Below are 27407 nucleotides of genomic sequence, written 5' to 3' on the forward strand. Positions count from 1 at the left end.
TGTCTTTGGGTAATAAACCTGCCCGGAGAGGCTCTGTGGACATCTTGTTAACAGATGGAAGGACGGGGGCTGATGTTGTCATTCTTTGTTACTGCAGACACGCTGTCATTTTTATATGATCCATGAAATCAATAGTTGCTGGTTTGACAACAAATCCTGGACGGGAAAACAGCGTAACTGCGTTTTTTTTATTGCATTTACATTCATTTAGATGAGTCATGTTTAATGGTCGTGTGATTTAATAAAACCAGTTTACACCATAGAATAGAATTTAGATGATTTAATAATTATCATATTCACCATCTTAGTTTAGTGTGTTAGCGTGCTGGCATTTGTTTATTGGCACTCGACACTAAGAATGATAGGAATGTCATTATTGGACTAATTAACAAAACGTGGGCGGGATTACCAAAGACATTATTTAGATTTATCCTCTGGGAATCATGAATGTGTGTTGAATTTTTCATGACAATCCACCCAATGGCTGCTGAGATATTTAACCCTTGCATGGTGTTCGGGTTTGAGGGGCCTGATTTCATCTGTTTTCATGTTCTTTATCAGAAGAGAAATTATACGATGAATCATTTTGTCAAACTCAGACTCATCAATATGAGTAATATAAGGCCACTGAGTCTGAGTTAAGTCTGGATCAAAGAGGTCACCATCCACAGAGCGCTGTGTCACTAGCACAGGTAAAACAGGACATACCTCCAGGGGTTTATTTGGGAGGAGGTCAAACAGCCACAGCAGAGGGTTGTTCTGGATCGGAAGCAAGTTATTGATACCTCAGTCCCTTGACTGGTAAGATTTAGGCATGAGGACCATTGATTGGTTAGGTGGTTGTGGTTCAGGGTTTTTATCAGGTTCCGAACCAATGAATCTGCTGAGAAGAGGTGGAAAAAAAACATATCGCAGACTGAATATTATGTTTGTTGAGACTGTTGATCTCCTGTGAGTTAGCTGTTCACTTCTATTAGTGTGTCGACTCCGATCAGCCCAGGCCACAGATCATGTAGCCGATGCCTCGCAGTATTTGGTCTCACCATGACTTGAACTAGCGGTGATTCTTTGTTTTGAACATCAGTGTTAAACGTGGTCAGACTGGAAATGAATGTTGATTAACTGTAACAGCATAGAAACAGTTGAAATCGGTACATTAATTTACAAACTACTACCATGAGTATGACACTTGCAAGTATCTGGTATCACTGTTACTATGTGCTGCACCGCACATCTTCAGACGCCAGCACAGTGACAGTAACATCAAAATCAAGAGTTTGTCTGCTTTTACATCTCGTTTCAAAGTGGAGGTTATTTGAAGCGAGTGCTGGCGTACCTCAGCTAAATGTCACTCTGATAAGAGAAGTCACTCAGGATTATTTCACCTGCTGCTTCACACACGTGAAAAACATCTGAGGAGCAGAAGTGGACGAAGGTGGTGGACACATCAAAAGCTCCAGTGAGCTTCATAAGCCAGTGCTTTGCTTTTCATGCAGTAGTTTATTTTTGTACGGCTCGTTGTTCAGCTTTATTTCAGCAGTTTGGTGCGGCGAGACTAGCATGAGCACCTTTTTTTTTTTTTCTTACATCATTAATGGCTTTATGTTGAAATAGCAGCAGCTGAGCATTGTGGGTCCCGTGCGAGGCCCCAGAAAATCCTGGGATCAGATCAGCTGGCCCTCTGTCATATGAGGGAGCTCACAGATCCAGATTAACAAACTTTGAACTTCGTCTGATTTCGCTGCAAAGTGTGCTGCAGAAAAAAAAAGTGTCCCAAAGGTGGAAACTGTACCTTTAACTATTCGTCATGGTGCACAGAATGAGCAGTAGGAGATTGATCCCAAACTGAGGCCTCGACTCACATGTCAAACGATCAGCATTCTCATTTTGGCCTTTCCTAAGCTCTTTTCACACAAAGGTTGTCCCTGTTTAAATGAGAGATTTTCATCTTATTATAAGATTAGTCTCTTAAGTAGCAGGCGGTCAGGTTAACGCCACGTTGCAGCGCAAAACTGACATAATCTCAACGAGAAATCACACTGGGTGCTTTTATTTCAGCGTGAATACACCAAACATGAGACATCAAAACATGTCGGACGTCATGAGTTGTGTTTTTACTTTTGGTTTGGGAGATTTTAACACACAGAGGGAAACGTATATGTAGGCACGGCGTGGGATGAAGGAAGCAGCAGCACATTTTAGTTTGTACTATATTTAAGACAAACAAAACCTTCTTTTGTGGGTCCAGTTTTATAGAAGAGTGTAACTCTCATTGTATTTTCTCCATTGATTTGGTGTGTAAAACTCCAGAAAACTGAGAAATGCTGTCACAATTACCTAGAGCGACATCGCACATAAATAAATAAATAAATAAATAAATAGATAAATAAACAAACGAAAATTATTAAGATAGTTACAAGGAAGCAGCATATCCTTGCATTTGATGAGCAGAAAAGATGAAATGTAATCAATATCAAAATTTAATCCAAATTTTTTGTCAAGTCAGTCAAGTTATTGTCGAGCTTCACTCGTATTAACTGTTGTGTAGTTAGATTTATAACAAAACATCATATGTTGTAGCAGCTATAACTGACAGTTGACTGTATGTATGAATCATAACAATAATAACATCTGAATAGATGACATCCATATATCAGGTTTAGAAGATTAGCCATCACATCAGTTCAGGGAGCACTGAGGTCACTGAGGTCACTTTAGGTCAGCTCATTCCTCCACTTCTTATCTTATTGACTGTGCTGTTGAACCTCTCTCTCTCTCCTGTTGCTCCCCTCTGTGCACTTGTTAATCTGCAGCGTTTGAGCTCCCTGACTGGAATGTGTTCGGGTGTTTTGGGCCAAACTGTCCCGACACGTTACAGCAGCAGCAGCAGCAGCAGCAGCAGATCACAGAGCGAAGGTTACCTGGCTAGAGGAGGATCTAGAGTCCTCTGGATCTCTAATCATCCTGCTTCGCCCGTTTGACGCAACTGAGCAGCTGCGATGAATCACAGCAAGGTCGAATTCGAGCCTTTTGAATATTCCTACTATGACTATTCAGACTGGTACTCCAATGCAGAGCCAACCAAACCACCCAAAGAGTGAGTATGAAGCCACAGTTTCATGCACAAGTCAGAAAAATGTGAATTTCTATTCATATTTTGATGATTGCTATTGTTATGTATTGATTCCATGTACTAGTGCAGTATGGGAAATTATATTAGTGACTTCACAACAGCAGAAAAGTGGTGATTTTACTTGTTATTGTGCTAAATTTGAACAATTTTACACATGAATGGCATCTTGAAACCTTGAAATCAATATTAATCCCATAAAGAACTAATCAAAATCGTATGGCTCACTTATCCCAAAAAGCAATCATACTTAATAATCCTAAAATTGTGGTCCTGGACTGCGACATTTAAACAGTTTCATCAATATTTCTCTGCCAGTTTTTTGTTCCAGCTCTGGTTTATAACAACATTTTCCTTTTTGTCACAGAGTTATTTTACCATGTGACCCCACAGCGGACGACAAGTTCTTCCACATATGCATGCTGTCAATATCAGTAAGTATCTGTACTATTAAAGTTAAGGTGACAATACATCTGAAAAGTAAAGGCACATTTTGTAGAGTGTAGTTATTGGTATTAGTAAAGTATTTTGATGTAAACACTTCCTCAGTCACAATCAGAATTATTGAACTGGCCAGATTTACTGTACATACATATAAAAAGAACATTGCAAAATAAAATCGATTGATTTACTCTGCAGTTGTCCTGAGTAAAGTGAAATACAGAGAATGTAGATGTTCTGAAGTTGTCCTCCAGTGCTTTTTTCTTCTTCTATGAATCTATCAGCTGGTTTTGATTCAGACAAATGCCGAATTTAATGATGTTTGTCCTCACCCAGTTACAAGTGAAGGCCCCTTTACCTCGGTCAGAGAGCTCCTCATGCTGTACACAGAATGGACGTCGACCAATTTCCCCCGTTTAGAAAGTAATATGTAATAAACTGTGACAACTGGGTCAGTGCAGTCATCAGATATAACAAGACGTTGTCGTCTGAAGAATGTTCAAAATTAGTTTTTTTTCTATAACTGATGCAGTAGGTCGCTCTACGCTGACTTCCGCTTGCATCTACAAAGCTACTTTTCTTTGTTATTTCATAAAGTTGCATAGCTTTAATGAGGTAATTAGCTGGACTTTGAATAACATTAATTGCAAAATAAATCAAATCATATGTAACATACTTGACCATTTTCAGAATATTTCAGAAGTTTTGTATCACATATCAGCAAATCAACATAAATTAGTAGCAGCAAATGAAGACAAATGTTTTAAGTTATGTCACAAAAAGAGGTTAAGCAGTTTTGATAGATTTGATAAATAAAGTCGTACAATTCATTTGCACTGGAAGCTGTAAACTGGCACCTGCACTTCTGTGTGTTTCAGGGCTGCAATGACGTGAGGAAGCGTCAACCAATCACATGTTTTTGTTTTTCCGCTCCCCGTTTCTCTCCCCACAAAAGCTAACATTAGAGTCTGAGAATAAAACACTACACATGGGAAAGCAATGGAGCAGCAAAATGTGATGTTTATATATTAATACGACATAACGGTCAATGTAGCCGGGAATAATGCAGCATTATGCATAAACAGCATTAAAAACAATTTCAATTATGTCAATAATGGCTATTTTCAGTGCAAATAACAGAATCTCTAACTCAATTTTAAAAAAGCAGACTCTTAAATAAAATAAGATAACAAAATCAAACACACGGTCAAGTCCTTTAAACCACATGTCGAGCTCTGTCTTTTATATGATGGCAGTAAAATGTCGGAGCCTGGCAGCATTTCATAGTTAATTTTACAATCCATTTTATTGCAATATGCATTGAGTGAAGATATGTTGTTAGAAGCTTAACATAGAAGTGCTGTATGATGTGATCAGGTCAAAACACTTTTGTTTTGTGGTCTTCAAGCCTTCCTGATGAATGTCATCTCTCCCTGTAGCTGGTGATCATGTTAATCCTGGCAGCTCTCACCAGGAAAAACAAGTTCTGCCAAGGATTTAAGAGAGGATCCTCCAGTATCTTCAGGTGAATGAGGGAAGTCTAGAGATAAATGGGACTTTACAGACTGCAGTTTGTCTCGTATTATCTAAATGTTCCTCTGTGTGGTCTCGCAGTCCGGTTAACTTCCTGGACCAGACTCAGCAGAAAGGCCTGGTCATGGCTGTTTTTGGGCTGGTGTTCAGCAAGCTGGCAATGCTGGTGATTGCCCCGGACCCTCTGCCTTTCTCCAAGGACACTCCAGCGGGCATTAAAGGTGAACATTTGTATGTTTGATCTCTCCTCCTGAAGAACTGAGCTATATTTATACATTTCTTTTTGAAACTGGAGGGCAGTAAAGCAGCCTGTGTTATTATCAAAACTCACTGACCACGCTTCATTTACATAAAACTTGTGAACTAAGCTTGTAAACTAAAAGAAGACGCATGAATTTAAGTGAAATGTTATGAGAAAATGCCTTGTTTTATCCCTTGTTTTTCAGAGTACATGAAGATAATCGCCATCTTCTACTATCCTGTCCTGTATTATCCTCTGTTGGTCTGTGGCACTCTGCAGCACAAAGCAGGTTATGTGTTCGGGACGCTGCTCTCATTCAGTCACTTCGGGGTCCTGGTGTGGCAGAAGTTTGACTGCCCAAAGACTCCAGAGGTGAGACGCCAATATCCTCCAATATTCTAGAAACACGTCCAATATCGCCACAAACCAGTGCTGCACATTAAATAATCTCAGCAGGTTTTAAAAATGTTCTGATGGCAGTTTTTAAGCAAGATTAGTTGGTTTTTTGGCCACTAGGGGGCAACAGAGCAACACAACACTGATATATTATCACCATATAAAGTTATCATGGTGATTTGTTGCCTATTTAAACATCCAGCAGATACAAAGAAACGTATCTATCGTTTCTATCAACCTGGATAAAAGGCAAATCTAATATTCACTCTCCTTTAAGCTCTGCTTGCTTTGGCCTCCACCGACTCTAAAATATCTGGCTGCTCCAAAATGTACCAGTTTCTTCGCCTGCTAGTTGCTAACTTTGTCTGACTGTCACTTGGTGGTGGGCAGGTAATGTGCAAAGTGATGTTTTTTATGTTACACTGTGGCTGGAAACAACAATAATGAGTGAAAACAGACGAGGTTGTTGTAAAAGCACATCAAAGAGCTGAAAGATGCTAAAAGTCTGGCAAAAGTTACTATAATTAATATACAAATAATAATCACTGCAGCTTTATTCTCAATAAAATATGAAAGAGAATATATAAACTGTTAATGTAACTTCACTTTCATGTTTTAGCACCTGAAAGCTAAATTTCATTCACTACAATTCAGATCCTTAACACCACAACTGTTTGTTGGGGTGATCTATTAGTGAATTGATCCTTTTTTTTTTTCATAACTCCCCTCCTCACAGATCTATAAGTACTACGCTCTGCTTGCAAGTCTGCCTCAGCTGGCCTGCCTTGCATATCTCTGTGTCCAGTTTCCTTTGCTGTTCGTCAGAGGACCACAGACTGACGAGGTGAGAGGAGTTCAAATACAGACATCGACATTCAGCCACACTAAAGAACCATTTAGTCGACTCTGATGTAAATACCGACGTGTGAACTAATGTCACGCTGCCTCTGGTGCAACTGAAGAGAACTATGTAAAACATAACCATGATTACTGTAAGCAGCTTGTGCAGAAAAGAGTGGGTTTAACTCAGCGTCCTTCAGCAGATTATGACGATGTAGGTGATTTTTTTTCTCCCCCTTTCAAACATATTAATACAACAGAGTTTTTGTTTTAGCTGCAGGTTTAATCTGTCTACAGTTTTTCAGAGGAGAAATTCCTGCCGTGAGAATAAATAATCAGGACAACCAACACTTTAAGTAACTGTTCTTTTAAAGTTTTTATTTATTCTTGGTAAAAATTAAACCCATCCTCTTATTAATAGCATCGTTTAACCATTTTTTCCTCACACACACTGACTCGTCAGAAGTGATACCTTGATGTGAAGTCTGAATTTTGTGCTCACAGGACCTTGACAGCAGATACTACAACGACCATGTCAAGTCACTCCTCAAGAAAAAGCCCTCTGCTGCCAGGTGAAAGGAGATAAGGCCACGACTTTATGTTTTCTTTCCCCTAAAACCGAGAACTCATGTCAAGTTACGTGGTTAATGCACGAGACAAACAGAGATGTAATTAAAGACAGATTGAAGTCTTAGATAAAAGTGATTGGGGAGTAAAATTAACATAAAAGCCTGTTTATAAAAGTGTGTTTTTAGAGGAGATTTAAAAGATGAAGCCTAATGTCATATTTAACTTTAAAGGACGAGCATCCATTCTGTATGTGTCTAACGTCATTCATTCTCTGGGTTCATGTGTCTGCTGTAGCTCTGCGTCCACAGACAAACCAACGCTGGCAAAGAGAATCCTGGAGGTGCCTAAAAGTTATATTTATATTCCAGAAAAAGGTGTGTGTACTCAGATTTCTGTGTTTTTATTTCACCCTCAGTGGAAAACTGACATTACCTTATCTAAACATCTTAGTCCCTTAAGTTAAAGCTTTGAGCTGATGCAGTGACTGAAACCAGGTCCACTGGCTTAGATAATGATTTATTTTGTCTTTCAGTGTTTCATTTTCCACTGAAGCTGGCTGTATCAGCATTTGTTGCCTTTGTGGCGATATATCACGTAAGTCCTCTATCCATAATCCCGACATTTGATTTCTTAAAGGCTAGTCTCTGTATTTTTAAACCTGGGCCCTATTAACACAAACAAACTAACCAAACGAAGCAGCGGGAGACCAACAACTCCTAAAATTGCTGTTTTTGTGAATGGAGTCTGGTGACTCTGAAGAGAACGATACAGAGATCTTACAGGTCTATCTCGGGAGGGATCCTTTCTGTTGGTGCAAAAATCAAGCATTTTTAGTGGACGTACTTCGATACAGACAGTTCCCCCAGAGGAGAACATTTAACATGCCAGCTGAGATCATCTACTGCACCAATTCCAAAACATTTTGCACCTACCACTCACTTCAAACCCAAAAACTGTAAAAATAGGGCCAAGGTTTAAAGATATTGAAGTATACTTCCACACTACTGTGTGCCTTTGTGGAGACTAAATAAACTGTGTTCCTCTTTCAGACTGCGTTGCTGTTAGTTGTATTGGTGGTCCCCACTCTCCACATTGTCCGTGCTGGTATTGATGAAAACATTGCCTTCCTGTTGCTGAGCTTCGGGATCGTTCTGTCAGACGACAGGATGGAGGTCGTCAAAATTGTGACCTTCTACACTTGGTTGCTGGAAGGTATGTGGGGCTGCTTGTTGTCTTTTAACAAAATCTGAGTGTTTTTGTTATAAAACAAGCGACTGATTCTGTTTTTCTTTCCCACTGTGTTGTTTGTTAGTGTGCTACCTCTGCGCCATGACCCTGTCCTGTTTGGTCAGTCTCATCATGCTCATGAGGTCCATGATCCTACACAGGTAAGCAGAGGAAAACCCTGCAGAGGAGTCACCAGCTACCAAAGAATCTATTCTTTTTAATTAAAATCTTCGGTCTTTTGGACACTTGGAGACATTACAGCAAGCTATAGACACAGATATTATCATCTCAGGGGCCATCCGGAGCTTTCACCCTTTTGTCCAAGGCACCTGGGAGGTTGCACAACTGCTGCTTGCCTGTTACTACTGAGCAACCAAACGCAGACAATGGAAATGTTTGTCCCAGAAAGACAATGTTAGAGCAAACTAACATTAGCTACAGCTCAACCATGATCACGTACAAGTAGTGATGTAAAAACCAGCGTTATCCCAAGTTCTGAGATGATAGTTGAGATTTCTCCATATCAGTGCGCCATGGAAACACACAAAAAAAAGATTGGTCGCAACAAACGTGAGCTGCACTGACGTCACTTTTGGTTTTAGGTGTGTTTGTCGTGGGTCTAAATTTGTGCTCACAAAAGACCCAACGTCTGAACCGCTGGTAAAGTGAAGGTGATAAAGTGAACATGTAAGCACACAGGTGCATGTTTGTATATCGTGTAGACACAGAACAACATTAACATGCATTTGGAGTCACGTCTCAGGGCACCTGACACATGTTGTACGGGTCCTACACAGAGCCTTGAGGTCTTCGGATCAACGCCTACTTGAGGTCCCAAGGACGTTGGGGTGACCGCTCCCCCCTGATATGCGCACCATCACCGACCTTGGTCTTTTTAAATCAAAACTGAAAACCTCACTATTCAGAAAGGCTTTTAATACCAAGCTGCATGTGACATTTTATCTTTTATTTTGGTTAGATAAAATGTGTGTTCACTTTTATATGTAGATGTTAGTTTAATACTGTCTATTTTATTGTCTATTTAACTGCTATTTTTAAGTCATGTTTTGTTTTTAAAATCATTCCTTGATTTTTATCTGTGAAGCACTTTGGTCTAACCCTAACCCTATATAAATACATTTTGATTGATTGATTGATGTCCATTATCACTCCCCTTTTAGCTCTGGTTTGGTCTCCACCAACTCTCTGACTGAATGTTCCCCCATTCAGTGCTCTCTGGTACTTTTTCAGTACAATGTCTCATATTTTGAACTGGTGACTCAACCAGGAACTTCATGTCCATCCAAGTTACAACCCCAAGATACAACCCCGTCGATTGTCATGCTTGAGATCAGATTCCCACATTTCCTTCATGTCTGATCCTAATGCATCACTGGTTTTTATTTGTTTCAGGTCAAACCTAAAAGGATTGTATAAAGGGGACCTTTACACCATATATAACAGCCAAACAGCCATCCGTCCATCTAAACCTGGTATCGTCTGCTGGATGGGCCTGATGGGATACCAGGCTGCGATCGTCTGCCTCGGTAGGCAACACATTAGACTTTACTCATTATTCTTAAAGTCTACTTCTTCAGGAACGAATAGGCTTTAGGTTGAAGGCAACAGAGAGGGTTGAAAAGCTGGAAAGCATGCAGAGATGCACTTTGGTCTTTTCATGGGAGTTGTTGACATTAAGAAAAAAAAAAAGATAATTATCCTTTAATTAAAGCTAAAAGTGAGGAGTGAAGAGAACGTTTTGAAGAAAAACTAGATTTTCTTTTGGAAATGTGTTAAAAATGTGCCGTTTCCGTGTTTTCCTGGCAGGAATGGCCATTCAGACGATTGTGTTTTTCATCTGCTTCTTGTTCCTGGTGTTTTTGATCATCATCCCTGTTTTTTACGGCCGTAACATCATCGTCTTTGAAATCGCGGGAAAGTCATGGTGAGTCAGCGACCTCTTCATGTTGTGATTATTGATCAAAACAGAGATTAATCTTATTTTTGTTTTATCTCTGTGGTGTCTCAGGCCGGCCTGGGTCACTATGCTACTGGTTACTGTGCTTCAACACGTGACTGCCAAGTTTGCTTTCATCAAAAAAGAGGCTGGTACGAGAGACTTGAACAGCAGGTACGTGAAGCCTGTTTCAGTCTGATGTGGAGTGTAAAGTGTGCTGACTGGGCTTTTAATGATTAGTGAAAGAATACACTGTAAATACCCTTTTTCCCTTCTGGTTGTTGGTTAGAATGAGATTCTTAAGATGAAACGATGTGCTTAATAGTGATGAGATGAAAGTGAGCTTTTAGCTGCATCTGGTACAAAACAGTAAATAAATGATTTATTTCTTAAGTTTAAACTTAGACTTAAGTAAATTATTAAAGAAATCACTTCCTCACCATGACATTATCATGATTTAACTGTCAAATATAGTTTTTTTATACATTTGAGGACACTGAGGTTCGTTTTTATGGAATTTGAGGGGACGTGGGGAAGTGACCAAGGGAGAGTATGATTTTATAACAAAGAACTATTTGGGTGATTCAATCATTTTTAGCTGTCATGACCTGGACCCTGAAGCATGAACCCAAGCGCTTGACTCAACACAGAGGAGTTCAAAAAGTATTTAATGAAAGTTCTCATTGGAGAAGAGCAACACAAAGTCACTCTTGCCAGGAGAAAACACAAATAAGACTTTAAAACACAAAATAAAATACAGCTCAATGATCTTACAAACAGGGACTTGACTAAATGTTGGCTCACTGACACAAAGAACAAGACAAACTGGCACAGGACAAAGGGAGACGTGGACTATATATACACACACAAGGTAAATGAACACAGGTGGGAACAATCAGGGCGACACAGACAATTACACAGGCGGGAAAACACACAAAGGAAGTAAAACTAACAAACAAGAGGGAAACATAAACCACAAAGTAAAAAAGGAAATGATGAGACAACATAGACAGGAGACAAAACTAAACTAAATAAAACTACTAAACATAATTTATGAGACATTACACCAACAAATAAATAAAGAAATGAATTAATACATAAATTAATTATAAGTATTTTCTCTCTTTGGACAACAATTTCAAACTTGTTTTAGACCTTCCTGTTGGGAAATAAAACATACAGAATTTATAATTGGATGGTTAAAGGGCCACTCTTTAGGGGCAGGATTGTTGCTCCATAAAGTTTGGGACCTCACAAGAGACAGAATTAAAAATAAAATAGTCACAATTGAAGCTACAGGGTCTCAGATTTAGTCCCCATGAGTGAAGCTCCAGAAACACTTCCTGTTAAGAACCTCAAAATCCTCTTTTGTTGGTTCTGTCTGTTAAATATCCTCATTTTCCAAAATCCACAGCCCCAGTTTGAAACTTCTTTTCAAAGGTATAAATGTGAAGTCCATCAGGAGTCATCCTCTCGGACATGACAAAGCTCCTTCAGAGCCATAAAAGACATTATATAATTTAATAATAGTACTAAACATGCCAAGTAAACCGATCTTCACTTGTGAAAACAGTGGCACGCCCCTTTACTTGAACATAAAGACATCATTTCATGGTGATTTTCAGAGAGAGCCTCTTCCTCCTGACGTACCTGCTCTTCCTCGTCAACACTGTGGTGGGCTTGGTTGTCGCTATATGGAGGATAGTGATAACGGCTCTGTACAACATCATCCATCTCGGCCGTATCGACATCAGTCTGCTGCACCGCACTGCAGAGTCCTACGATCCAGGTACGATGTCTTATGGTTTTACAATAACAATCTATGACACAATCAGTGGTACTCAGATCTTTCGCTTCAGTATAAAAGTCACAATATCACAGTGTAGAAATACTCTTAATGGCAACTTGAAGTACAGAAAGCAAAAGTACATATCATACAAAATGATATATGTTATTAGAAACTGATTTTTGATGCATTAATGTGTTGCATAAATAAATAAAATGCTAATTTCGCTGAGTAGCTTGATCATTTTTCCCAGAGATCATCGAGGACTTATCATATCTTAACCTACGATCATAGTGATGATGTTAATTCATGTGATTATATTTTGTAACTAAAGTATAAAGTATAAAGTAGCAGAAAATGTAAAAGCTCAAGTAAAGTACAACTAACTTAAAATTGTACAGAGTGCATCACTTGAGTTAAAGTACTTAGTTACTTTCCTCCGTTGAACACAATTACCGGTTTTGGTGATTTATGGTTAAAAAACACCAACATTGACAATTAAATATCAAATTAAAGTTAAAATGTGTAAGCAGACAGTCGGCCCCGGTCTCAGTCTGTCTCTATGTTAGTGTTTACACTCTCTGACCTTTGACCCCCATCCAGCCTACAGATATTACACCCACTCCCTGAAGGTGGAGGTCAGCCAGTCGCACCCGGTGATGAAGGCGTTCTGTGGGCTGCTGCTGGACATGATGGTCGAGGGCGGCAGAGTCGGACAGAAAATCAGAGACGCTGAGGAAGGTACGGACCCCCTGAGCTGCACACACACACACACAAACACACACAGACACACACACACACACACACACAGACACACACTACCACACAAGAATCAGGTTGGCAAGCTTGTAGTTCAGCTTGCTAGCATGTTATCTTGCATTCGGTTTGCACTGGATCATCCAAACTGGATCCCAGACTGTCACTCAGCCTCGCCTTCCAGTCTTTCCTAGTAACCACATTTTCCCCATAGACCACCACTATGTCTGTAAAACTACTGACAGGACACCTCCAGCTGTAAACATGATCAGTTATTAGTCTTTGAATTACATATTTAAAACTTTTCCAAAGCCAAGAACAGTCTTTTGTTCTGATTGGACAGAATAGGCACCGATATCCAGGTCTTATAATACATCCATGGTTCGCTCTGATCCTTTCCAGTCATGAACTGAATTGTTGGACATGCAATAATTATGACCTGTTAAATAAATTGAATCAAATTAAAAGTCATGGGATCATAAAATTAAGATTTATCCTCTAAAAAACAAGTGATTTGAAGCAATACTTGTTTCCCAGGTGAGGTTTTATAATTTCTTATCTCTTGAAGGAAACCTGGAAGGTTATAAAACATGAGTATAAGTATGAGGTTTTGGAAACATCCACGTATCTACAGTGACATGGAGTGTATTCATGGACCGTCAGCCCCTCAGTCTGGTGTCTCGTTCTGCCCTGACAGCCTGCTCCTACATGCTTTCAGGGATTCAGGAGAACAGGCCGAGCAAGGCGACCAGCAGTCGGAGGATTCGCTGTCGCTGGCAGCTGCTTTACACGCTGGTCAACAACCCGTCCCTGCTGGGCTCCAGGAAGCACTTCCAGACGCAGCAGACCTCGGAGAGCGTCCTGAACGGGACCCCCAACCGCAGGTCCAAGAAAGGCAGCACGAAGGAGGCCGACAAGCCCGCTGCTGCTGCCGCCGCCGCCGAGCCGGATCAGGCCACCGAGACCCCAACAAACCAAGACAAAACTGAATGAAACCCCTAATCTGTACGGTGTGGTTGGCAGCGTGCTCCAAACAAGATCATAATTAGCAAGTTGTACACAATGTAAACCTCTGGTCCGTCCGTGCCGGCTTCATGTTGGACTGGAAGCAGGTGAGACTCAGTAGTTCAGATCAAGAAGTCAATCTAGTTATACTGGAACTTGTATAAAAAGACAACCTACTACATTAATCTGGTAAAGTTGGGGTAACCAGCCTGCACACTGTGGCTATCCAACCCTTTTTTTTGATATTACATTGAATACTGAGGTTTTAAATGGTTGCTCTCTACAGTATCTGCACTCGGCGGCCACTGTAGGATTAAGGTTAGGAAACTTTAGCAGAAATGTCACTTAAACTATATATATATATATAAGGTTTGGTTAGTTTGAGGTGCTTGGTGATCAACGCCTAAACGTGATCTTGTTTGGAGTACACTGTCCCTCTTATCGACACGATGCTGGCGCTGCTGGGGCTACAATAAACTAAAACGTCTGTCAGGGTTCATCCAAAGAGTCTTTAATGTAGGTCAAATCAGGTCTATGGTGGAAAACTTGGAAAACAGCTGATTGCCGTTGCCATAGTAGAATTTCTAAGCTTAAAATGTACGTTTCCCATTAACGTCCCACTAAAACAGAGACATTTCTGTCTTCTGCAAACTGGTGCAGACTTAAAGAGCTTGTCTCCACCTGAGATGCATGTGTTATTGCGTACTTGTCCTTCGTTGTCGATTACTTAAGCGAGCCCTGCAAGCCTGGATGACCCCAAGGCAGGTAGGCCAGATGCCTCCTGGCCCCTAAAACAATGTAAATAAAAGACTGTTGGATATGTCACCACTAGCATGAGCTCCCTGAGGCTTTGACAGTGATATATCAGACCTTATAGTACAGCAGAACGGGGTTATGGAGCCAATGAGAGCTCGAGCCAACGCAGTTAATGTCAACAACATGCTGGTTCTCAGTGTTTACTCAGTTCAGCTCAGTGGAGTCTGAGGGGGTTTGTTAGATCATGGAGGGAAGAAATGTATCAACCAACACACAACGAGGCAAAAACATGAAAAACTGGAGTCACAAGAGTTTTACACAAGATCAACGACTTTGTATTTGCTACTATTTACAGTGTAATATCTTCATGTTGTTCTATTTCTATTTCAGCTTTGCAATTATTATGGGATGAATCATATGATGAGATATTGAGGTTAATCACATGACATATATGCAGTTACATCACATGTTTTCACTCGGACAAATTCTTGTTTTCGGTCACTGATGTATTTCCTACGTGCTCTTTTAATGGTTATACATTTTTGTGTTTTTTGTGACTGCTGAAGACAAATTAAGGGCTCAAATAGAAAATACAGGCATCCTGTGAAATCTGCGACTTCATTTATATCCCGTTTTAAAACTATGATAAAATAAAATGTATAAATACATCAGAATGTATGAAGTTTGAGGTATTTCTGAGTCCAAACATTGTCGTACTGATTTTTAGCTACTGTAGCGACAGAATTTGATTTATTTGCTGTTTATTGATCCCTCTTTTTTTTGTCATCCCACCAATTTTCAAATAATTGCTTTATCATTTAACCTATTTATTCAATTTTCATTAATTTCATAACCCAGTCCAATTAACCTGCAAGGCTTAGTAGGTCCTCCATGTAGTTGCAATTATTATTACTACCACTAATACTCATAATCATCATCATAAAATAAAAATAATAATAATAATAATTGTAATAAGTGCTGAAATTATTAAGTAATATATTAGTATATATACTAGTATATATTATACATTAATTAGTAAGCAGTATATGTGTTTTGGTGTCTTATAATCCCAATGTGGGATGTTAACATGGAAGCAAAAACTAACTAACTAACTAACTGAACAAACAAATGAGAGAAAAAGAGAGACAGACGGACGAGCACTCACTCAGCGTTCATTTGTCTAAACTTTATTGAGGCACATAGGATCAGGAGAGTCAGTGAGGATATTTAAACACTTTGGTAGAAACATACTATATCTGCTGTTACTGGGGTATAAAACAGAAAGAAACAGAAGCAAAGACGAACCCAAATTTACTCGTTACGTCAGGAATATTTCCACAGGACACAGCATACTGCGACTCACAACAACAGGCAGCATGCGGGGCCGTTAAGCACAGCACAACAGGGAGGACACACACTCACAGGTGCTCGCACTGTTCTACACTTGGTGGGTAACATCAACAGAGAGCTTATTTTAAACACCCACATTTAAACAGCTATCCTCAGAGGAAATGCTTGTGTGTGTGACTGGACAAAGAGCTCGTAGCAGCGGCACACAATGTTTTTCTCTTTGAAACAACACAGATTTTGTGTACTCCTTTCACGACAGCACAATTTCACTGCAAGTAGTTTAAATATGATCAAATATTGGTATATCTTAGCTACATCTAGCCCATTTACTACTGCCTACATCTAGTTGACATTGTTCCTCATTATTTTGCGATGCACGTACCACGTGACATGTCTTTTTCTATTTTCATACTGCCGTCCTCGTCCCAGTAACAGTTGGCAGAAATCAGGCCAGGTTGTTGTTGTGCGCTCTTCTCTTCCTTTCACTCGCTAGTTGTTTATTTCAACAGAGATGTTCTAAGTAAACAGACAATAATTAAGCTTATATTAGCACATTTCTAAGACTGCACGGTTATTTCCTGGCCCTCTGGGTGTTTGTGCTGTTGGACACCATTAGCTTGGAAATGAAGGAATAAAGTTGGCTTAAAAAGTTCAGCTTGTTTGCTGATGATGGAGTCATAGCGGCACACGTTAACACATAAGCCTTCATGGTCACTGTGATGGTTTACAGCTCTGCCACGGAGGTTGTATTTCCCCCTTTTTCTGTTCTTTCTGTGGGATATCTCTAAATGGTGTCATCAGATTTGACTGAGATTTGCTCAAGATTCAGGATTTATTTATTTATTTATTCTTTATGGGATTTCTTAATGTAAAAAAGGGCATTTTCAACATTTCTGTTTCTTATGAACTACTGCTTTTTACAAAACTAAACAGAAAATATGATTGTCTATTACTATGTGTATTTTTGGATCAGATGCACATTTTATTTCTGTGTGTTTTTCTGGTAAGCTAACGCGTTCACTTAAGATGTCTCTAAGCTAACTGGTTACCCCCCTGTTCCCACTCTTTGTGCTATGTTCTCATAAAATATGAAGCTGCGCAGATATTAAAAGCTTTGATGGAGAAACTCCTTTGTCTTCTTTGATAACTAATTTGCAATGCTGACGTTGAGCACACTGTTTCTCTCTCTCTCTCTCTGTTATTCAGAAAATTGCCTATTTTGAAAGGAGCTGTGATATTTACAGCTAAAAAAACATTTGGGTAACAAGGTCAACATTGCCTGAACCAGGCCAGTGTCAGCTTTTACGACACAGTTTGTCTGGAAAACATCCACTGGATCTAAGTCAGTGAATGCTGCAGTTTGGGGTGTGGTTTAAAGCAAGTAAATGCAGATTGAGTCTTGCTAGATTGGGTTTGTTTTTTGCACGGCTAAAGGGAAGCTAAACGATTGGCACGAAACTGTTTTACCCTTTAACTAAATGCAAGAGAAAACTGCAACAGTCAACAATTACTGATTTGGATATTTGTAGTTGCTTATGATATTCACTGCTTCTGCTCCTAAAGGTAACCTGTCGCTGTACTCCGATCCTACCTCACAGTTGTCTAAATTCCCCCTGCAGTGAGACAAAGTAAAGGACTCGGTCATGACACTTTCTTCTGTATCGGCCTCTTTCTCTCCGTCTCCGCTGTCCGTCTCCGTCTCCCCCTCCTCCTCGTCCAGCTGGCTGCCGTTGATCTTTCTCTGTGACTCGGTGTGAGGTGCGTGGATGTTGAAGTTGGCGGCGAGGTTCCTCTCCATGTGGTACTGACCTTTGGCCTTCAGGATGAGCTTGTAGGTCTTGCTGCGGTACTTGTACACCAAGTGGAAGCATGTTGCTCCGAGGAGGGGCACGGTCGACACGGTGAGGAGGCAGATGCTGACTGAGATGATGATGAGCAGGTTAGGCACCCTCCTGCGGGTGGTGAACAGCACCTGGACCTCGCAGTCCTCCCCCCTGTAGGTCAGACACAGGGAGTAGTTGGTGCCCGGACGTAAACCGCTGAACAGATACGTGTTGATGCCCTCTTTGATCCTCGACCACTGCACAGCTGAGTGTTTGCGGTCGGCAGTGACGCACAGATACAAGCCATTCGAATGGACTTTTTGAGGAAGGCCATGACGCTCCTCACTGTCAGCATGGAGGCTCTCAGATGTGGTGGCATCACCGGCATTGGCGGACGCCTGGTTGGCGCTCCTCTCTCTGGGTATGAGAAGGGGACTGAGTCGCACCCTTGCCTCTGTTTCTGACACCCCTAATGCGATGACACCAAAGTCAAATGTGTACTGCTTGATGTCATCCAGGCTCCCGTTGAAGACATGGTTTGAAACGTATCTCGTATTGGCCGACAAGCCACATTTACTGGCCCGTGATGGATACCCAGCTGACTCCTGGGAAGACTTAGAGTTGATCTCTGCTGTGGGCGCCAAAGTAGGTTCAATATCCATGATATCTTTTCTTTTTAAATCGGGGACACGCACTGAATCATAAACAGACACTCTGTCTGTTGTTTGGTGCATCGATGGGGGTGCTTTAGTGTAAGTGAGTGTTGTGGTCTTTTGTTTTATGGGTGTCACTTTTGGCGAAGCCACCACCTCCACAGACACTGAATCCTCAGCTCTTCCGAACTCATTTGTGGCTGAGCAGCTGTAGTTGCCACCATCCTGCTTCCTAAGGCGTGAAATGATAAGAGTGCCGTTGTTAAAGACTTTGACGGGATTGTGGGACAGTATGGAGTCCTCATTTGACTCTGCTGAGTCATCCTCGGTGAACGACAAAGCCAGCTCTTGCTTCCGGCTTTTGCTGCGAATACTCCACATGACCAGCGGCTTCGGGTTTCCGGTGAATTCACAAGTCAAGACCAAAGCACCGCCCTCAAGGAAAGTTGTGTTATGAACGTCTGGCTCAGTTCGTATTGTGACATTTGGGCTTGAGCACTTTGACTCAGGCAAATTTCTGATTTCTTCTCCTTTAAGTTTCTCTGGTGATGCACATATGATCAAGTTCTGCTCCTGGAGGATGGTGGGGGCTGTTGAAATCCAGTCTCTGAGCCAGTCGAGGGAGCAGGTGCACGCAAAAGGATTTGTATGTATCTGCAAATGGGAGAGATACACCAAGCTGTCAAATGTCCCTTCAGCTATGGTTATCAGTTTGTTATTGTTGAGTCGGAGGGACCTCAGGTCTTTGAGGCTGGAGAAGGCATCCCTCGGCAGGTGCACCATCTCGTTGTGGTTCATCTTCAACAGCTGCAGGCCGGTGAGGTTCTGCAGATCCTCCCAAGGAAAATCTACAATCTTATTGTAGCTGATGTCAAAGTTAACCAGATTAACCAGAGGTGTGAGGGCCCCCTGTTCGATGGAGACGATGTAATTGCGGGCCATCCACAGCGATGTCACCTGGGTGACGTTGTCAAAGCTGCCCAGTGGTATCAAACTGATCTTGTTGCCGGAGAGACTCAGAGTTGAGACATTATGAGGCAAACCATCTGGGACTTCAGTTAAGTCTTTGTAGGAGCACTCAGCAAAATGGCGGTTGTGTTTATCTGAGCAGGTACAGAGTTCAGGGCATCCAAGTGCCGCGGTGACGACTGTGGCTGTCCACAGAGTGAAGAGGAGGATGTCTGCGGCTGCCATTTTCTGCTCCTGTAAAACAGTGTCACAGTCCCATTATTAATCAGTAGATTCAACCTGGTTAATCTAGTGCATTTCATGAAAGACTGATAGCTGCTAGAGTCCTGGCTGTGTTAATGAATGTGCAGCGCAGTCGTTTTATCAGCGTGCAACCTTGTTTACACGAACCAAACAGCTAATAAAAGAAAAGGAGCTACGGCTGCTACAAACTCATTCTCTCACCAGGCCATGGTATGTTTTTAACGATCATTTGAAGGCTCGGCTCAGCCAAATTTTAATTACAATATTTATTTTCTTGCCTCTGGCCACATCTAATCATGCAGATAGTTTTGGTTTAATTTGCACAGCGTGTGAGAAAACATCCTTTTTGCTGACATTTTCTGTGTCGTAAGAAAAGGCTGAACAAAAGTGGTTCTGACTTTTCTACTGGTATCATAACCAAAAGGAGCCCTGTAACCTTGTTGAACTACCTTTGGTTTCTTACTAAAAGAGACTTCTAGCTGGCGAAGGAATATTATACATATTAGACAATGGAGATTGACCTCAGGTAGTTTTTCCTTCTCCACTGCCCCAGTATGAACACAATCTTCCAAAGTAGTATTTGAAACTCCAACGCAGTGAGACACATCAAGCCCAAACTATCAGAGTTGTTTTTTTGAGAGTATCTTTTTTTCTGCATGATGAGGCTGACCTGTTTACTTTAGCTGCAGTATGAAGAATGCAGAAGTCTGCAGCATCCCCACAGCTCAAATAGCCTTTTGCCTCTTTAGCAGCATGTGGAAGCTGCTCACACATCTGTATTCTCCACGTAGGCCTTTACATCCATCTGTGTAATGCTGACATCTTTATTTCTGGTAGAAGGATCCCTCCTCTGTTGTTCTTTCCAATGAAAGAATCCTTTGGGGATCTGAACTGAGGGTGGAGGGACAGACTCAGCCTGATTTGCTGCATCTATTGTCAAGGCCTTTGAGGCAAATTTCTGATTTCCGGTTGCATAAATAAACCTGATCAATATCATCCTCTCACCTGGTCAAATTCTCCTATTGGTTTTTGGACATTTTGACAATTTGATTCTTAATCTCTGACCGGCAGTAGTGCAAAGCCAGCTGTGTGTGCAGTGAGTTAACATGAGTTTCTGTCTGACACCAGGATCCAGAGGGCCCTGTGTGTCAGCAGAAAAACACCCCGAAACAACTGGTGCACGGCTCCTCCGAAGACAGGCTCGATTTGTGGTTCCTAACTTTAAAGATGCATCTCTCGGATGTCTAATTGTCAGAGGGGACAGCACAGCTGGCTGTCGAGTCATCAGCAGACGCTTCTGGTTTCAAACTACGCAGCAGCCTCCGGGTCTCTGTCCTTGGTGCTGAAAGGCAGTTTGCTCGCAGCTCTCCTGTCTAGCTATGACACAAACATCACGACTGTGGGTGTAATCCGACTCTGCGGGACCAAAGTTCATCTCTGAAAAGAAAAAAAGAAAAAGAAAAACGACGCAGGGCCGCTCATGCAACATTGATGCGGAGAGGAAAGAGGATCCCTCACCTAGGAGCCGAGAAGTGGGTGACGCTTACCTGCAGTTGTTGGTTTTTTTTCATTTTTAAATTTATTCTATTTATTCCTGCAGAGAAATCCCGATATGTCCGTCGGTGTTTGCAGTCCAAGCAGCCCAGGATGCACGAGGCTTTGAAGTTTGAAGCTGGAGCTCAGTCAGTCTGTCCGTCTGTCTGCTCCTACGTGCCCACAGCACGCGTGTGCGCGGCGGGGCTTCTCCTGCCAGGGAATATATGTCATACTGAGTGATCCCCCCCACCCTCTGCTCTCCTCTCTCCTCCTCTCTCCTCCTCTTCTTCCTCACAGCTCTGGACAGAACAGCAGCCACGCTTCCAAAATGAGATTTAAAGGGGAAACGACCTTCAGCATGACCGTCAGTGCTCACAGGAGCTGACGGCTGCTGGGAGCTCCGACTGTCTCTTTATACACGGGGATGAATCATCAGCATCACCACCAGCACCGATCAGTGCTGATACCACTGGTAACAGTTTGAGAATAACATCCACAGTGTCTTTTATGAAATCTAAAAAAGTCCAAGAGAAAAACAGCACAGATAATATGACATTTAAAGGAGAACTACACCGATTTTACGCAGCAGTCCTTAGGGAGGAGGCAACTACTGCTTATGTAAAAAAAAAAAAAAAGTTGCATTAAGACTTTTCATTGTGTTTGTTAAAAGGTTTAAAGAGAAGCCAGGTAAACTTGTGATGTCACTTGAGTCAGCGTCAGTTGAGGCCGAAGACCACAAGTTTGAAAATTAGAAGAAAATGTGGAGGTGTGGCGATAAAAAGAAGAGACCTCCTCTGTCCTCAGATCCATTAGCCACCACCAGCATAACACAGCTAAATCTCCAACCAAGCTGTCGGTTGTCCAGTTGCATTGTGGGAAATGTAGGCTGCCTCTGGTCCAGCTGCATCCAGATCCTTTTCTTTAAAACCATCCAGCGTATGACAGCTGGACACAGTAGAGGAAAAGAAGCCTAAACAAAAACAGGGGAAAACACTCTTATTAAACCCTTTTATTAGTCGATCATTTATGTCGCACCTCAGTGTTCTGCCTCAACAAGTAACAGCAGCTTCTTTGTCTCCCAAAAAACTAGTCAAGCCAAAGGCGGCACAAAACCAGCAAAAGAAACAACTTGTGTTGATTTTTTTGGGTCGTTGTATTTGCAGCTGAAACGCTGACAAGTCTGCAGGCACTATTCCTCAGAGAATACTTAATTATTCATTATTTATCTTCAAAAAAAATGTATTTTTAGAGCACCACTATCAGTATTAAATTCAATATTAAAGGGGCATTGCCAGTGATATTGTGCTTCTATAAAGTTGGAGGCCTCACGAGACAGATTAAACAGGAGAAGGTCAAAATTGAAGCAGCAGAGGCCGAAGTATCCGATCATCTATTCTCTAGTCTGGACCAGAACCGCTGGATCCTGCATTTGTGTGAGTTGTAGCCTTTGTAATAAAACATGTGTGAAATGCTACACGAACAACAGCTTTCAAGTCGAGCAAAACACTGATGCTTCATTTGTTTTGTAAAAAAAAGCTCCTGCAGAAACCGCAGAACACTTTACACGACAGCATTACTCCTCAAGACTGACCTGTACAGGCAAAACCTGTACATGGCATATTGTTTTAGCACAATAACCTTGAAAATATCCACAGTTGTCAGTCTTTCTGACCACAGGTGGGCTAAAAATGTCCCCATACCTGTTAGTTTTCCAGGCTGGAACACTATAAGTTTAGTAAAATCTTATATCTAAGCACAAAACAGAAACAATGAGGGTCTTAAAATGAATCAGAAATGGTCCATTTTAAAGGCTCCACCACTTGGTGGTGTAAATTCCCCAAACACATTTGAAAGCAATGACCAGCTGTTTCACATGAAGGCTGGAGCTTTAAGGGCTGCTGGAGTTGATCCAGCCCGATGGAGCAAAGCTGTTCAGTAACCTTTCTGCTGTGGTCCTCATCTTCCTGATGATTTTGATTTATGTTGAAGTTTCTGATTCTTCAGGTTAAGTGATTTCTGTATTCTTGATTCAAACTGTTTGAAAAAGAAAATTTTTTCATTCAAGTTTGAGTTTTCATTTCAGCTCTGTTCATCACAGCTGCTTACTTCTTACTTTTTAATATTTATTTCAACTGCAAATGACATTTTCAGTCAGTATAACATGAGCAAGGAAAGAAAATACACATTTATAAAATAGATAAAACAAATAGACAGTAAAAACAGTCAAAGAGAGATGAAAAAAACTAATAAAAAAATGAAACTTAACTAATCCTGAGGGAAATCCTTGTGTATTTGTTGCTGTGTAAAGCAGGAAAGAGTGCAAACATATATATTACAATGGAATAATATCCTCAAGTATGGAGACACAATTAATTCCCAAGATGTAAGTTTCAACATAATGGAGACATTAAGGAAAGTGAGTCTTTTATGCCAACAGCTTTTACTATTGTACACAGTTTGACTGCAGCAGCTCTGAATCTCCTGGGTGGCATCAAAGGACCAATGAAGTCTGGAGAGACTCGTGAACGTCTTCGGCATCAACACATCGCAGCATGAAACAGAACACCCGAGTGTCTTAACCGAGGAAAACAACATTCAAAGTCATAAAAAGATTCACGCAGTGCACTTTTTAGATCCGGTTTGCGGCCTCTAATCGGCCCGTGGCGTCTGAAATCAAAGAGGAGGGTTGTTTACAGTCAGCAGGCTGGAACAGCGAGGCACGGGGGAGCTGCAGGGACGAGACGACTGCACCCAAATATGCTGGAGGTTTACTGCTCGCTCCATGAAAATGACGGGCCTGTATTCAATTTTCACCAAAAAATAAAACAAAATAATAAAGATATGAACATTATCAGCATCTGTTTGGACTTTGTGTCACAGTCTGCCTCCTCTCTGCAGCCCCTGTTCCCTGTTAGTCTGTGTAGAAGAGCCCAGAGTCCAAACTAAACATGGCAAAGCAGCATTTGGCTGTGCTGCTACATGCATGAGCAAACAGCCAGAAGACCTTCGATGTACCCAAAGTGCTGCAAACGTTTCTCTTTTCACTCTTGAACTTGCACAGTATTTCTTACTGCACTTGAGTTCTGGAAGTAAACCTTATTTTCTGTCAGACAGAACAAAATAGTTGTTGCTACTTCCCCCATGTTATATTTCATTATCCAGCTTTGTTGAATTCACAAATCGGATTAATCTGACGTTACGGCCTCCGACAGTCTGTTACATCTGTACTACTTCTTCTGTGCTCTGAATGAATGTTACAAAATGTCATCAGAAAACATTAGATTTCCTGTCAAATTATGATAAATTGATTTCCTAAGCAAGTAATTTGATAAAAAGGACTCTGACCAGCTCGCTGTACATTATTTCCTCTATTCTATGTATTTTGCATTTTATTTCAGGAACCTTGTGCTTCCACTATTGTTTTATTCATTTTTACTTCCACCATTATTTTCATCTATTTTATGGACTTTGTGTTTTATTTTAATTTTCTGAGATTGTGTGTGTGAAGCACACTGAATTCCCTGTGTATGATATTATGTTACATAAAAAGGGTTATGTAGGCTTCACCTGACTGCCCCGCACCTGTTCCCACTTCTTCTCCCATCAGCCCTGCAGTTACCTGGCCAACTCCACCCACTCTGTCACCTGTTTTCACTTTCCCTCATCAGCCCTGCAGGACTTAACCAGCCCTTTCCCACGCTTTTCTTGCTCGGATGCTGCCGTTGCCGTGTCCTTCGTGTCTTTGCTTTCCTGTTATTTAAACCTGCTCTGTTTTGTCCTGGTTACCTAAGTGTAATTAAATCACCTAACTGCATCAGCGCCGCCACAGTCGTCTGCATTTGGGTCCTTCCCCTGCTGGCCTGCTCGCACCAGCGGTGACCTTTTGTTAGACAAAACAGCTGCATTGCTGTAAAACACAAGCATACAGTGAGCAGTAAAGGTAAAAAAGCAAAGCAATGTGTTCATATAGATCCAGTATGACTGTTAATTAAATTACCCAAATCAACTTGCAGAGTTTTGAGTCATACTTTCACTGAGTCTCGTATCCAAGTGAACATCATGTCAGTCACACAACTTATTTACAAAGTTGAGCTACTGTTTATTTTCCCTGCATGGTTGTTTTCATCTCATCTCATTCAACCATCAGAAGATATAACGCACATCTTCAGTAACGCATAACATGCAACACAAAATGTCCCTTATTGAATTATATGCACTTTGACCTGTGTGTGTGTGTGTTATGCATATTTCCAAATAAATTGTACACCAAGTAGCACGGTGATGCTATTAGTGCATATAGATTTAAACTACATCAGACTTCACTGTACTTCTGCATAAGAGTAATAGACCTTTTGCAAAAAATACTGGCTTATGTGCCTTTAAGTCACTGCAAGCTGATCAACATACTGGAATGAATGGAAATCAATGTTTGCCAGAACGGTTGGAAAGACATGTGAAGTGTGAAACACATGTGTTTATGCATACAATTAGATAAAAGATTTGTATTAAAGAAGAAAACTGTGAAGTAACTTAATCGTTTGAAACGTTTGTAATGAGACAGATTTTCCAGCAGATGGCTCTACAACCTATGAAGAAACACGAAGAGCTCATCTGTTCAATAACTGGTGCAAAAAAGAGTCACAGACATTTAAAGCGGGAATCCATATCTGAACAATTTAAAACATGACTATCAATAACCTCTTAATGAAGCACCTCCACTTGTTGTTTTCTTGCTTTCTTATAACACAAACTGGTGCAAAACACAAAGAAGAAGAAGAGAAATCAAATGGAGAAACATAACTTATGCTCAAAGCACTTCCTGTTGGCCTCAGCCTTGATGACATGATTAACAGCTGATGATGGTGATCAGCGCAGACTGAGAGGCCCACTAAGATCAGACATCAAATCTGAAATCACTCTGATGTTGTAGCTCTTGTGCTCCCAGTTGCAGTCGCCTCACACGAGCCTCATCGACCCACCAGGGGTCAGTCTCTGCAAACTCATATGACGTGGACAAAGCTTGTTCCAACCCCCAGAACTTTGTTTTAAACTGTAGCCCAAATATTTAAGTTTCTGATATCTAATTCCTTCAGGGTGACTGAAGGCCACAATGAACCTGAAATATTTCTATTTGACGCAGTGGTGGAGCCAGAAACACACGGAGTCTTAAGGTTTCAGTATCTCACTGTAGTATTACATACTTAAACATGCATTCATTTATCTTTTGGCCATTTGGGAGCATCTTTACACACACACACACTGACATCTTTTCACCGTATTAGGTTGATATGGTGAATGGATTAGGAAGCAGCTGCTTATTTATAAATCTAGAGATACATTTGCATTTACTGTGGAGTTGTGTTTGTGTCCACCTGATGAATATGAGTCCAATATTCATTCTCCTTTCTCTTTCCTGAAGAAAAGAAATGTAGCTATTAGCTGCTAAATGCTCCACGATGTCCATGTTTATTGTTTATTATGGTCATAATCACAGCTCGGCATATTAGCATGCAAACATGCTAGTTATCAATATACACACTCAATACAGCTGAGGCTGATGGGAATGTTATTACTTCTGCAGAAATTTGATTGAATATTGGTGAAACTCTGGCCTGATGATGGAGTTAGAGGATTAGTCAAGTTATTACATTTCATCTTGAGGGGAATGTAAATTTCCCACCAAGCTGTCTGATAGTTGTTGAGACATTACTGAGACTGAAAAACACAAAAGTCACCAAAATCATTAGGATTTGTCCTCTGCACAAAACATTATGGAAATCCATTCAATAGCTGTTGAGATATTTCAGTAAAAGCCTAAAACAGTGTCTCCTGTTCTTGGTCCTGGAGGCCCACCGCCCTGCAGGCTGTAGATGTTTCCCTGCTCCAGCTCCTGATTCAAATGATCAGCTCGTCATCAAGCTCTGCCTCAGAACGGCTCGTTCACAGGACTCAGGGAAACATTTAAAATGCAGCACCAGGACCGGGGAACACTGACCTAAAACATCAACCTCACGGTGGCGCTCCAGGAAAAGTCAAGGAGTCACCAGAGTAAGATGCATCCTCTGGGGAACATGGCAGTCTGTACAAAATCTCTTGGCAATCCATCCAATAATTGGTGAGACATTTCAAGCAAAGTGGTTGACAGACTGACAGCGTAATGACGCTAGCATGGCTAAAAATGATCAGAATAAGTCC

The 27407-nt window shown here is 41.1% G+C and overlaps 2 protein-coding genes across 2 annotated transcripts; one reads left to right on the forward strand and one right to left on the reverse strand.

Annotated features, from left to right (window-relative positions):
* Window positions 1–2999: 2999 nt before the first annotated feature.
* LOC139205071 (receptor for retinol uptake stra6-like) lies at window positions 3000–13870 on the forward strand. The gene is made up of 17 exons (XM_070835165.1): window positions 3000–3097; window positions 3498–3564; window positions 5011–5096; window positions 5186–5325; window positions 5551–5717; window positions 6478–6585; window positions 7086–7153; window positions 7446–7525; window positions 7684–7745; window positions 8201–8363; window positions 8464–8539; window positions 9792–9925; window positions 10206–10323; window positions 10408–10509; window positions 11961–12124; window positions 12725–12862; window positions 13596–13870. Exons 1-17 carry the CDS (start codon window positions 3000–3002, stop codon window positions 13868–13870), a joined length of 2046 nt encoding a protein of 681 aa, XP_070691266.1.
* A 3625-nt stretch (window positions 13871–17495) lies between these two features.
* LOC139205582 (immunoglobulin superfamily containing leucine-rich repeat protein 2-like) lies at window positions 17496–19658 on the reverse strand. The gene has a single exon (XM_070835846.1). It carries the CDS (start codon window positions 19656–19658, stop codon window positions 17496–17498), a length of 2163 nt encoding a protein of 720 aa, XP_070691947.1.
* Window positions 19659–27407: the final 7749 nt, after the last annotated feature.

Source organism: Pempheris klunzingeri, chromosome 1, assembly GCF_042242105.1.
Source record: "Pempheris klunzingeri isolate RE-2024b chromosome 1, fPemKlu1.hap1, whole genome shotgun sequence".
Taxonomy (NCBI): Eukaryota; Metazoa; Chordata; class Actinopteri; order Acropomatiformes; family Pempheridae; genus Pempheris; species Pempheris klunzingeri.

Excerpts from the sequence above, each read along its gene's own strand:
- LOC139205071 (XM_070835165.1), top strand. The coding sequence starts at position 3,000 with ATGAATCACAGCAAGGTCGAATTCGAGCCTTTTGAATATTCCTACTAT. Across the intron at positions 5,097-5,185 it reads GGATCCTCCAGTATCTTCAG|TCCGGTTAACTTCCTGGACC; the intron begins GTGAATGAGGGA and ends GTGGTCTCGCAG. Across the intron at positions 10,324-10,407 it reads GAAATCGCGGGAAAGTCATG|GCCGGCCTGGGTCACTATGC; the intron begins GTGAGTCAGCGA and ends GTGGTGTCTCAG.
- LOC139205582 (XM_070835846.1), bottom strand. The coding sequence starts at position 19,658 with ATGGCAGCCGCAGACATCCTCCTCTTCACTCTGTGGACAGCCACAGTC.